General features: G+C 45.8%; 1 protein-coding gene across 5 annotated transcripts in view; it reads right to left on the bottom strand.

The window, feature by feature from the left end:
* Positions 1 to 11,426, bottom strand: part of LOC134340532 (formin-like protein 3) — a 184,364-nt gene that overhangs the window by 35,959 nt on the left and 136,979 nt on the right. For all 5 annotated transcript variants that reach the window (XR_010016573.1, XM_063037873.1, XM_063037874.1 and 2 more), the window contains 4 exons: positions 9,304 to 9,428; positions 6,329 to 6,531; positions 3,398 to 3,632; positions 1,167 to 1,235 (listed from right to left, as the gene is read on the bottom strand). Coding sequence is in view for 4 of the 5 variants with exons in the window: in XM_063037873.1 (XP_062893943.1) it covers positions 1,167 to 1,235; positions 3,398 to 3,632; positions 6,329 to 6,531; positions 9,304 to 9,428 (632 nt within the window). In the remaining variant the exon portion in view is untranslated. The remainder of the gene's footprint in view (positions 1 to 1,166; positions 1,236 to 3,397; positions 3,633 to 6,328; positions 6,532 to 9,303; positions 9,429 to 11,426) is intronic.

Below are 11,426 nucleotides of genomic sequence, written 5' to 3'. Positions count from 1 at the left end.
CACAAAGTTGTACCGAACATGACCCTACCTTAGAAATTACTAGGGTTACCCATAGCCCTCTATTTTTCTAAGCTCCATGTACCTATCCAAAAGTCTCTTAAAAGACCCTATTGTATCCGCCTCCACTACCATTGCTGGCAGCCCATTCCACACACTCATCCCTCTGCGTAAAAAACTTACCCCGACATCTCCTCTGTACCTACTCTCCAGCATCTTAAACCTGTGCCCTCTTGTGGCAACCATTTCAGCCCTGGGAAAAGCCTCTGACTATCCACACGATCAACGCCTCTCATCATCTTATACACCTCTATCAGGTCACCTCTCATCTTCCATCGCTCCAAGGAGAAAAGGCCGAGTTCACTCAACCTGTTTTCATAAGGCATGCTCCCCAATCCAGGCAACATCCTTGTAAATCTCCTCTGCACCCTTTCCATGGCTTCCACATCCTTCCTGTAGTGAGGCGACCAGAACTGAGCACAGTACTCCAAGTGGGGTCTGACCAGGGTTCTATATAGCTGCAGCCTTAGCTCTCTGCTCCTAAATTCAATTCCACGATTGACGAAGGCCAATACACCGTACGCCTTCTTAACCACAGAGTTAACCTGCGTAGCATCTTTGAGCGTCCTATGGACTTGGACCCCAAGATCACTTTGATCCTCCACACTGCCAAGAGTCTTACCATTAATACTATATTCTGCCATCATATTTGACCTACCAAAATGAACCTCTTCACACTTATCTGGGTTGAACTCCATCTGCCATTTCTCAGCCCAGTTTTGCAACCTATCAATGTCCTGCTGTAACCTCTGACAGCCCTCCACACTATCCACAACACCCCCCAACCTTTGTGCCATCAGCAAACTTACTGACCCATCCCTCCACTTCCTCATCCAGGTCATTTATAAAAATCACAAAGAGTAAGGGTCCCAGAACAGATTCCTGAGGCACACCACTGGTCAGTAAGGTGGTATAGAAATGCAAGTCCCTTTCTTTCTTGGCCATAGACAGATGGGTAACTATGGCATGCAGCAACTGACAGTCAAGTATACCCTTTCCAGGCAGAATTGCATGGCTTCTGTGGAGCAGTGCCTCTTAACTGAGTTTGGGTAAATTTGCCCAGGAATTTCACATCAACCTCTCATGCCAATCGTACTGAAAACACTCACCTCCAACATTCCCTTCAACTTCTGTGAGGTCTTAATAGATGCTGAGGCTGCTATGATCGCATTCAATTGCTAAAAGAAAAAAAATTACAACAAATAAATCTTACGGGACATCTCCACACATGTAATATTATAAAACCTTATATTAGACCAGTGGTCCCCAACCTCCAGGCCGCGGACCGATACCGGGCCATGAAGCATGCAGGGATGCAGTGGTAGCCAGAGTGCACCCAGCACATCTTTAAGAAAAAAACCGAAATAAAGAAGCTAATTACCACCCAGAAGCCAGTCTTCATTAGAGGAACTGAGGTGGAGAGGGTCAATAACTATAAATTCTTCGGCATTAAGGATCGACGTTTCTCTCTCTGAAAAGTGTCAGAGGATCTGTCCTGGGACCAGCACGTAACTGTCATTACAAAGAAAGCATGGCAGCGCCTATACTTTATTAGAAGTTTGTGTAGATTCAACATGTCACCTCGATCCTGACAGCCCTGTCTTTTCAGCCGTCTGGGCTGGCGTTTAAATTGACCAAACAACGGAACAGCTAAAGGCTCCAGTGACCTTGAAAGAGGAGTGAACATCGCGTAGAGCAAGTGAAATCGGCAATCGCCTCTGATCTGGGCTGACATTTATGTGCCGGGCGGCACCTAATTAATTAGCTTGTTTATTTCGGTTTTTTTCTTAAAGATGTGCTGGGTGCGCTCCGACTACCGCTGTACCCCTGCGTGCTTTGCAGCCCGGTATCGGTCCGCGGCCTGGAGGTTGGGGACCACTGTATTAAACCATTCCACACTGACTGCTAGCCAGCAGTTCTGTAGCTGAGTGAGACTTCCACATCTGTCCTGTAGTGCAGCAATACAGAACACACTGCAGGTCAGATGATGGTCACTCTGCTGAACCCAGGGGCAGATTCTGTCCATACTGAGCTGACAGGCCAAATACACTTTGTATCTAGGCATCCCAACTTTATGTCAGCTGCAACCAGTGCATGTAATGTAGCCCTGTTCATTTGATGATGATCACTGGCCCTCTTTGTAAAGATAAGAGAGTTAAATGTGCTTTTCTTCTCTTTTGTTTTAATTAACTTATAGAAGAAAAATGTGTTTTCAAATAAATTACTTCCAAAAATTTTAAGTAAATTGAAGTGTTTGGATTATCTAAATGACTCTGATCATCACATAATTTTGAAAATCGTGGAAACACCTTGTGACAGAGAAAGGTGTCTGAAAGTTAGTTCCAGGTAGGGGCTTCTGTTTCTGTCATCTGAGGCAGCTGAGGCTCACAGGAGGCAGCAAGGTATCAAGGATGTTAGGAGGTATACGACCATGGGATGGATGTGGAAGATAAAGACAAAATGAGAGCCCTTGAGTACAATCCAAACTATTGTAACACCCTGGGAAAGGTTTCACTGCCAATGTAATGGTCGTTCTGTAGAAGCAGTGTTTGGGTTATGGTTAGAGATAACAGGTGCTTTGGAATGTGAGCCGTCCAATCAGGGGAGTGGGTTTTTGTGTTGTGTGCCTGACACCGGCGCGAGCTGGGGTCTTTTGTTCCGCGGGACATGAAGAGAGAAGACGCTTGAGGGAACTGGTCGTAGGATTCGACCCAGTGAGGGGACCATGGTTTGATGGAGCAATGCGCTGAGGATCGGTGAATATGACTTTTGGGAAGAGTTGAGCTCCAATTTGTACACATTTGACTGTTTAATTACAACGGACCGTTTTTGTTTTTTCCTTTCTTTTCTTTCCATTAGTTAAGATTTATAAATATAATCCGTTTAATCGTATGCAGTGTGCTGTCTGTTATTTCTTGGCACTGAATTGCAACAGGGTAGCAAATGACACAGCATCCAGACAAACCAGGGCTTCGGGTTTGGAGAACCGCCCCAATCTCCCAGTTTCACGGGTTTGGCAGGACCGTAGTGTGAATTCCCTAGACTTAAGCAGCCAAGGAAACCGGGGTGGGGGGGGGGTTCACTATTGTTTGAGGGATTCCACCAGGAAGTGGAAGGTTAACTTTGATGCAGACTCGAAGGCATCCTGAACACAACAAGTGACAGCTGAAGAGAATGCTGAGGTGTGGGTACCAGGAAGGGAGGAAGGGCAAGGAATGGTGGGAGTTAGAGAAAGGAAGGGGGAAAGGGAAAGTTGGGGGTGTGGGGAGGGGACGAATGACAGAATGACAATACCCCACCAGCACCATCCTGATCTCAAGGTACTGTAAAGGAGTCCTACCGGATTTAACATCTGGATGTTTTCGACGAAGTTGCCAACAAACGTCATGATGGTCATGCGTTGGGGGAGCCGCTCAATTTTGCTGAAGTGCATCATGAAGCGGTCCTCATTGGACAGCTCATCCAGTGGCTTCCTCTCCTTCTCATACTGCTTCAGGAGCTTCACCTCATTCTCGAGGGGTAGGAAGCGATTCAAACACTCCACAAAGTCGAGGGGAAGGGTCTTCAAATCGTACCTGGAAGAGGGGAGTCAATGCTTTAGTCCAGAAAACTAAATTCATATCACAAGTCTTTACACCTGTAAATAACACAGGGGAGACAAGTGTGGGGGGCGTGGGATTTGTTTTCATGCACATCATAAACCTGTCATTTCAAGAGAGCCACAGAGCCCACATCTTTTACCCGGCATTACAAAATGGTTCCCATCACAGAATGGCTGCTTGCTGATATAGCGCAATATTCTCGCCATGGCATTGCTATGCTTGCAAACGCAGGACAAATTGACTTTTGAAGTCCAGCCCACATGAGTTCAGTTTAGTTTTTTTTTTGCAGCACCCTCACTTGGCGCATGTGGCAATTACTTGGCTTTCCAAAAGTGCAGGGAGTCACCCAAGAGTACCCACCCAAACTGTGATGGCTTAGACTTATCAATGGGCTTGGAATTATGCAGATAAATGCCCGTTTCCCTCTGGGACACAGATGATGCTCTCATTTCCAAAGCCAATCCAATACTCTCTGAATAGAAAGAGGGTTAAGGTACCCAATGGTGTTATTTTTGCGCCCTTTGTACATTGCAGTTGAGAACAGATGCAAGACTCACCCATACTGTGACAGCAATCACAGACCCAGTTATTGCATGAGCACTTTGCTTTGAACCAGTCATTCCGTCATCTTAGGGAAGGGTGCACTGGGCACCAGGTGGCAGTTGCTGTTGGCACTGAGGAACACAAATGCCACTTTCCACCTTCAAGCAGAATAGGACAAACTTGCAGCCCATTTCCAGGCCTGTCCTGCTCCGGAAGATTGGACCAATGGGGGCAATGGCTGGGGTGAGGGAGGGAGTGTCACTTCACTGCGTAACTCCCCAAGCATCTCCAAAACGAATGCTTCCGAGCACAATGCTCAGCTTCGAAGAGGTTTCGGTGTAGAGGGATTGGCAAAATCCACACGTCACACTAGTGAGGATGGCTCATAGGTTGTAGCAATGCAGAAAGGTGGAAGAATGCAGCAGCAGCTGCATATACAATAGCCCTACCCAGCACACAGCCCCAATTGTTAACTCCTGCAGAAATCCAACACTGTGTCCACACAGCTTTCCACCCAAGCTTTAGCCTCACAGAGTGCTCCCATTAATCACTACCACAGCGTACAAAGTGCCTGTCCCCAAGTAGGCTTAAAGGAAAATCCTCACATAGTAAAAATTTGGGTCTAGTATTTTTGGACTGGAAATTGTTGATGGTCATATTACTTGATGGAGAATTTATTACATGCCAATAGTAATTTTCTTGCTATAAAATGAAAATGACTCTAATAAAATGCTAAGTAAAGGAACGGCCTCTGAAGAGGAGAACTGTCCATCCAGTAACACCACCAAGGGTAACCTGAGCTTTTGCTTCTTTCATTCAACATTCAGTGCAACAAGTCCCTGCAAGTATTTTCCAAGTGAGTTAGAGGTGGCAAAGAGCCCATTTCAGAGCGTAGAGGCATACAGTCACCAAAGAACCCATGCATTCACCAAGGTTGCCTGCACTGTACCCATAAGCTCTGCCCATGAGGCTTCCAGTGTTGATGCCACACACGTTTCATGGCAGGTAATTCTTCAACTAGAACTGTGCAGATAAGTGTGACAACACTCCTCCCCAGATATGCCTGGAAGCTTTGGCGCACTTGCAGCTAAACGATGCAAGTAACCCTACCCAGATGGCATTCTTCATCGGCAACGAGGCTCAGTGAGATTGTACAGCAGGGTCAATAAGTAGATTGGAGATCCGGCTGAAGAGTGATTGAAAAGAGCCTGCAGGGAGCAGGCAGCCTCTCGGCCTTCTGGAGAAAGTGGAGGAAGGGATGTCACAACACAGGTGAAGAGAAAACTGGTGTTGGAAGTGCACAAACCTGTTACTTTAAAGTTCATGGAAATTTGAATGCCTTTCAAATTAACATAGCATCAAACCTCTGCACGGTAAAAGACACATGGCAGTGGACACATCATGCTGGTAAATGTATCAGAGAGCCGGGAGAAGACCAAGAAGTGAAATAAAATCAGTGACTCCAACATCCAGTGAGATGGGACAGACACGTGCAGTTACATTTACTGTTAACTGAGCTGGCTGGGGGTCTGTGGGCCGAGCCAATCAAGCCGACTGCTGTAAGGTGACCATGGAAATGGGATGGGGCAAAGGATTGTGGCTGAAACTTTACGCGCCCAATAACTCCAGGGCTTGGGCAGTCACTGTGGACTGAATGGTGTCCTTCTGTGTGGGAGCAAGGGGAACAGTGGCAGGGTGGTAATACAACAGGAGTATTGACAGCAGTGATTGTGGAGGTGGTGGGATTGGGATTGGGGTTGGAAGGAACATTCGAGGGTGGAGAAATGGGGCTGTGACAGCAGGGGCCAGATGAGGGCTGGAGAAGACAAAGGCAGGATTAGAAGTGGGGGCGAGGGAGAAAATAATTCATGTTGAAGGTATTTGTTTGGGGCTGGTCCCATCCCTACCCCCACCACCACCCCCAGAGGTTCACCCAGATGATAAACCTTAAGTATTGAAGCCTTCCGAGCAAAAGAGATACAGGCAGAAAATTGGGAACCAAGCCTGGATTGGATAGAGGGATCGGGTGGGGCAGGGGAAGGTTCAGCAAAACGATTACGCAAATGCAAGCAGTCGTCAGCCCACACTTCACACAATTAAAGAGGTCTGAAGGGTTTACAACATACATTTGAATGGCCCTGCAAATCTCTTCAGTTGTCTTGCCAGCCTTGCGCAGCGTAATGGCGAGATTCTTTGCTCGGTTGGCTTCGAGCAGCGTCACTTTACTCAGTGCTTTCTGCGCACTTTTGCTTTTCTGACAGGAGATTTCAATGGAGGGTCCCTGGGCTTTCGTCTTGAAGAGGTCTTCAAATTCATCCAGGTCAAGCTCCTACAGCACAAAGTGATTGGATAAATACCTTAATTATTATTTCACATGCAGTGGACTCCCATGCTCACAGGCAATCTCTTTTGTAATCTGAGCTTCCCTATCCCTGAATTCTCCTCAGGACATATGGCCAGCTTTCTTGACTCTCTCTATCACTGCAACTCTAAGGCACCTTCACTTCTCCATGTTAGTAGATGATTCTAATAACTTCTCCTTTGTGCAAGACACTCTGTCCCTTTGTGGCATTTCTCTTGCTTCCACTCCCAATGCGTCCATCTCCCTCAAAAAATTTGAAGGAAGTACCAGGATCGGGTAGAGGGCAGACTGTGGAGATGTTTGGAGAGTGCTGATTGGGCCCAGGACTAGGCTGCGTGGAAGCTGGAACCCGGTGGGAAATTGGGCCCGTAGAAGAGAAGGCAAATGAGCAAATAACAGCATGGGAGCTTGAGAACATGAGAGAGGGATATAGAGATATCTAGATTGGAGGGTGGTGGTAAGGACAGAAGGTGATGGCATTGGGATGGAAGAAACATGGGCTTGGAATTTAGCTCTGAGTAGGCCAGAAGTTGTGGATGTAGCACCCCATGCCTGAGGCTGAGTTTGTCAGAATTCCCTGCAGTTGGCTAGGAAACAGGATCTGAGGGTTTAGGCTGGGAATGAGCAAGGCAGTGGCATAGGAAGACAGGGCTCAAATTTAGAGGAGGGATTGGGGTTTGGGCAAAAATGTTACCAAGGTCCAGATGAGGAGAAACATGGAGGTTGCCTGATCAAAGCTGCCGGGAGGAAGACAATGAGGTCCTTGGGAGAGGAGCTCTGACACATAGAGCACAATGTGGGCCCAGCAGGCAGAGCTGGGAAAGAAGGAAAAGGACAATGGAAGGAGGAGCATGGCAGCATAAACAAGTGGAAGGCCCTCAAAGAGTTCACTGGTCCAAGGTGCGATGTGGTTTGAATAGAGCAGAGTCTCAGAGTAAAGGGGCACCACTTTAGAATTGAGATGAGGAGGAATTGCTTCAATCAGACGGTTAGGAATCTGAAGATTTCATTGCACAGAGGGCTGTGGAGACCAAGTCACTGGGTGTACTGAAGGCAGAGATTGATAGGTTCTTGATTGGTAAGGGGGTTAAGGGTTATCAGGGGGAGAATGGGATTGGAAAAAAAATCAGCCATGATTGAATGGTGGAGGAGACACACTAGGCCCATTGATTTAATAATGCTCCACTATTTTACAGTCTTATGGTCCAATTAACAATGTTAGAGGCTCACTCCACAATGATAGTCCCAAGCGTTCAGACTGGAGTGAGATTCATGTGCAGTTGATGGTTTAAAGCAATTAATATTCACACGCTGGCTCAGTTTCTTTTCTTGGCTTCATTTTACATTCTACCCCTCAAGACTCCCGCCCAAACCTGGCGGGAACCACTTCCGAGAAAATCTAGGCTGCAGGGAGCTGTTGTTGAATCTGATCCCCAGCAAGGTTGCTAGTGAGGGGTCGGGTGGGGGGTGAGGGGTGCAGTTAATAAGAAGCCATCTTAATTGCTCATCTCACTAACCTGGTTTCTACTATACATAAGCAAAAAATTTCTGGAAGAGCTCAGCCACTTAAGCAGCCTCTGTGGAAAGAGAAACAGTTAATGTTTCAGGTCAAAGGCCTTTCATTAGATCTGAGAAAGAGAGAAATATGAAGGGTCTTTGACCTGAAGCATTAACTTGTTTCTCTTTCCACAGTTGCTGCCATGACTGAATTCTTCCTGTATTTGTTTTTGTTTCAGATTCCATTACCTGCAGTTTTATTAGCTTCTACCATACTTGTGGGTGCAGTTAAAGTGAAGTCACAGAATGTGGTTGGATATTCTAAACTAAGCTCAACCTGATCAAGGCATTCACATTTCACTTTGGCTGAAGTTAGACTTTCCTCCACTATATGCACTCTGGGCTGAGTATGGTTGTGAGTGTAGGTCCCCAGTCGAACACACCTCCCCAACATTCAGTTCCCTTCATTTCAAATGAATCAAATGTGCAGGAGAGACCCAGTGCTTGATGTCCTTGCACACATGTATCATTGGTAATCAAAGAATGTTCTTTCCTCCAGTGTGAGTAAGCCTGGCTTAGCTCTGGATAGATGTCAGGAATTGCATAATGTCTCACAGCAACCCAAAAGCAATGCCCCTTCTACCAACCAACTCTGGAAAACTCTGCTAAAAACCTCAAGCAGCTGCAAGTTCTAGCTCTTCATCTATTCTGAGCCAATCTTGCCAGAGGTACAGTTGCGACATCTTTCTCGCTGCACTTTAATCTCATTGTCCTCTTTGCTCCTATAGCTCCCATCGTCCTTTTACATGGCTCAAAAATCAATATCTAGCCAAAATATCAAACCCACATGGAACAATCCTGGTGCCATCAAGTTTGATGGTGCAGGCAGGGGAGCAGAATAAATGGGGAAAGTGACTACTGTCCAAAAGAACAATGAAGATTGAGCAAAGTCAAGCATAACAACCATAATGAAAGATGATTTGACTCAAAACATTAATTCTGATTCTCCCTCCACAGATGTTGCCTGACCTGCTGAGGGTTACCAGCATTTGCTGTTTTGATTTCAGACTCAACATGCACATTGTATTACTCAGTAGGGCCGGGCAGGGACAATGGTGAACAAGCATTTGTCCCAGGTCCCTTGCTCAGTTCTTATGGCTCGACTTAACTTGCGTCCCATGGTCTCATCTGCACCACAGGGATGGTGAGGGGGAAAGTACGCAAGTCAATCACCCAGCTTACCTCTAATATCTTTTCATCATCAATTTCAGTGAAGACAGTCCCATTGATCTGGTTGGGTTTTAGTGCCATCCAGTTAAATACTGGCAAACGGAACTTTGTTTTAATTGGTTTCTTGATCCGGATGGCTGAAAGGAGAAATGGAAATACTTGGCTCAGATCAAAGCACTAGCTTTGGGTTAGTGCTTATATATGCTGGACAACCCGAAACTTTGTCCCAGGGCAGAAGTAGCATACAAGAGAGCAAAATGTTAAAGTGACTGGAGGAAAGTGTAGGAGGGATGTCAGGGGTAAGTTCTTTACACAGAGAGTGCTGGGTGCGTGGATTGCCCTGTCAGATGTGGTGGTAGAGGTAGATTGCATTTAAGAAACTCTTAGGTACATGGATAATAGAACAATGGAGGGCTATGTAGGAGAGAAGGGTTAGTTTGATCTTAGAGGAGGTTAAAAGGTCAGAACAGTCTTTAACCTACTCTAAGAACAATCTAACCCTTCCATATTCTGTGCTATAATGTTCTATGTTCTCACTCCTGAGTCAGAAGGTGCAGGATTCAGATTCCACTTGGGATAATATCTGCAAATAGCTCACAATTCTGGATACCCCAATGAGATACCCATCCCCGGAGTGTGTGGCTTTACTGTGCCTCATTCAATGTTTTTGAGAGTCCATAAAACCCTGATACCATGTAGAACCTAGCCACCCCAAACACTGCCTGGTATAAAGATGATCAAGGGCATAGAATGGGAACTCACATCATGGGCCATCAATTCCGTCCACTCCTTCACACTGTTCTCTAAAGGATGTACACAACACTAATTATACAAAGGTGCCTGGTGTGTGAGGTCTGGAATAGACAGGTGAAATGTCACCTGTAATGGGGTTGGAAAGAAAAAGGACTGGATGCATTTCTGGAAATGCAGCAATGTTCCTACCAACCTACACACAGAATAAAAAGAAATGGACATTCTCACCCATCTGGTCTATGCCACTACATGCTGGTCCTATCTATTCCTCTACCATTACGTCATTGGCTTTGAGGGGTTTCATCAAACAACTTCCTCCAAAATGTGGGAACTGGCTCTAAAGAATGTGGGTTGAGTTGAGGTGTACCATACCCTGGCAAGCTCTGTGTAAAAATATTTGCCCCTTTTCTGTTTCTAGCACTATTACTAGTTTTCCCCCCTTGTTACTTATTCATAATACAAATCTCTTAACATAACCCCTCTCAAATACTTCCACTATGAATGTTCCCTCTCTCACTGGAAGTTCTGCAATATGGGATATACAGGCCAAGTACTTTAAGGTGCATCAAAGAGCCTTCTTCCTGACAAGTAAACTACTGACTGGGTGATCATTGGACCGAGAGGCCATTTGGCCCTCTAAGCCACTTCTACCATTCAACTGCTGTCCCATGCGCTAATTCTATACCCTCCCATATACCCCCATGTTGCTATTTAATTGGTTAGCAAAAATACAACAGCCTAGCATTTAAAATTAACATTGGATTTGACACAATTGCCATCTGTGGAAGGGAGTTTCAAATTTCCACCACCCTCTGTGTGTAGAAGTGCTGCCTAACTTCATCCCAAACCCTGGCTCTGACTTTCAGACTCTGTCCCGTACTCTTAGACCCCTTGACCAGTGGAAATGGTTTTTCTCTGCCTGCCCAGTCTGGCCCCCTCTATAACTTAAAAATTTGATCAAAAAACTCTCTAAATTTCAGAGAATATAACTTCACTTTAAGCCCTTAAAGCAGAGTGTCTGATAGGACAGAAGATCGTTCAGGCTACATTATTTTAATGGAAGCCTCCTCCCAGTGTTGTTCCCAGATGGTGTTCCATGTCCAACCATGAATGGAAAAGAAAGGAAAGGGAAATTACTCAAGCAGCAGCAACCTTTTCAGACGAGACAGATAGAGAGGCAGATAGAGGGATTTGAGGAGGAAATTGCTGAGTTTAAGACTTTGATAGCCAGAGGCACAACAGCAATTGAAGAAAATTAAGAGGCCAGAGTTTTGGATGGGAAGGTGGTAGGTGGTTAAAGTTTATTAAGGCTGGTTGGACTAGAGGAGGTTACAGATAAAGTCCAGTACATAATGGGTTCAGCCCTCCTAACGATAGAGCAC

Source organism: Mobula hypostoma, chromosome X1 (assembly GCF_963921235.1).
Source record: "Mobula hypostoma chromosome X1, sMobHyp1.1, whole genome shotgun sequence".
NCBI classification, from domain to species: Eukaryota; Metazoa; Chordata; class Chondrichthyes; order Myliobatiformes; family Myliobatidae; genus Mobula; species Mobula hypostoma.
Note: the sequence above shows the minus strand (reverse complement) of the source record. Positions and strands in the feature narration are given on the sequence as shown.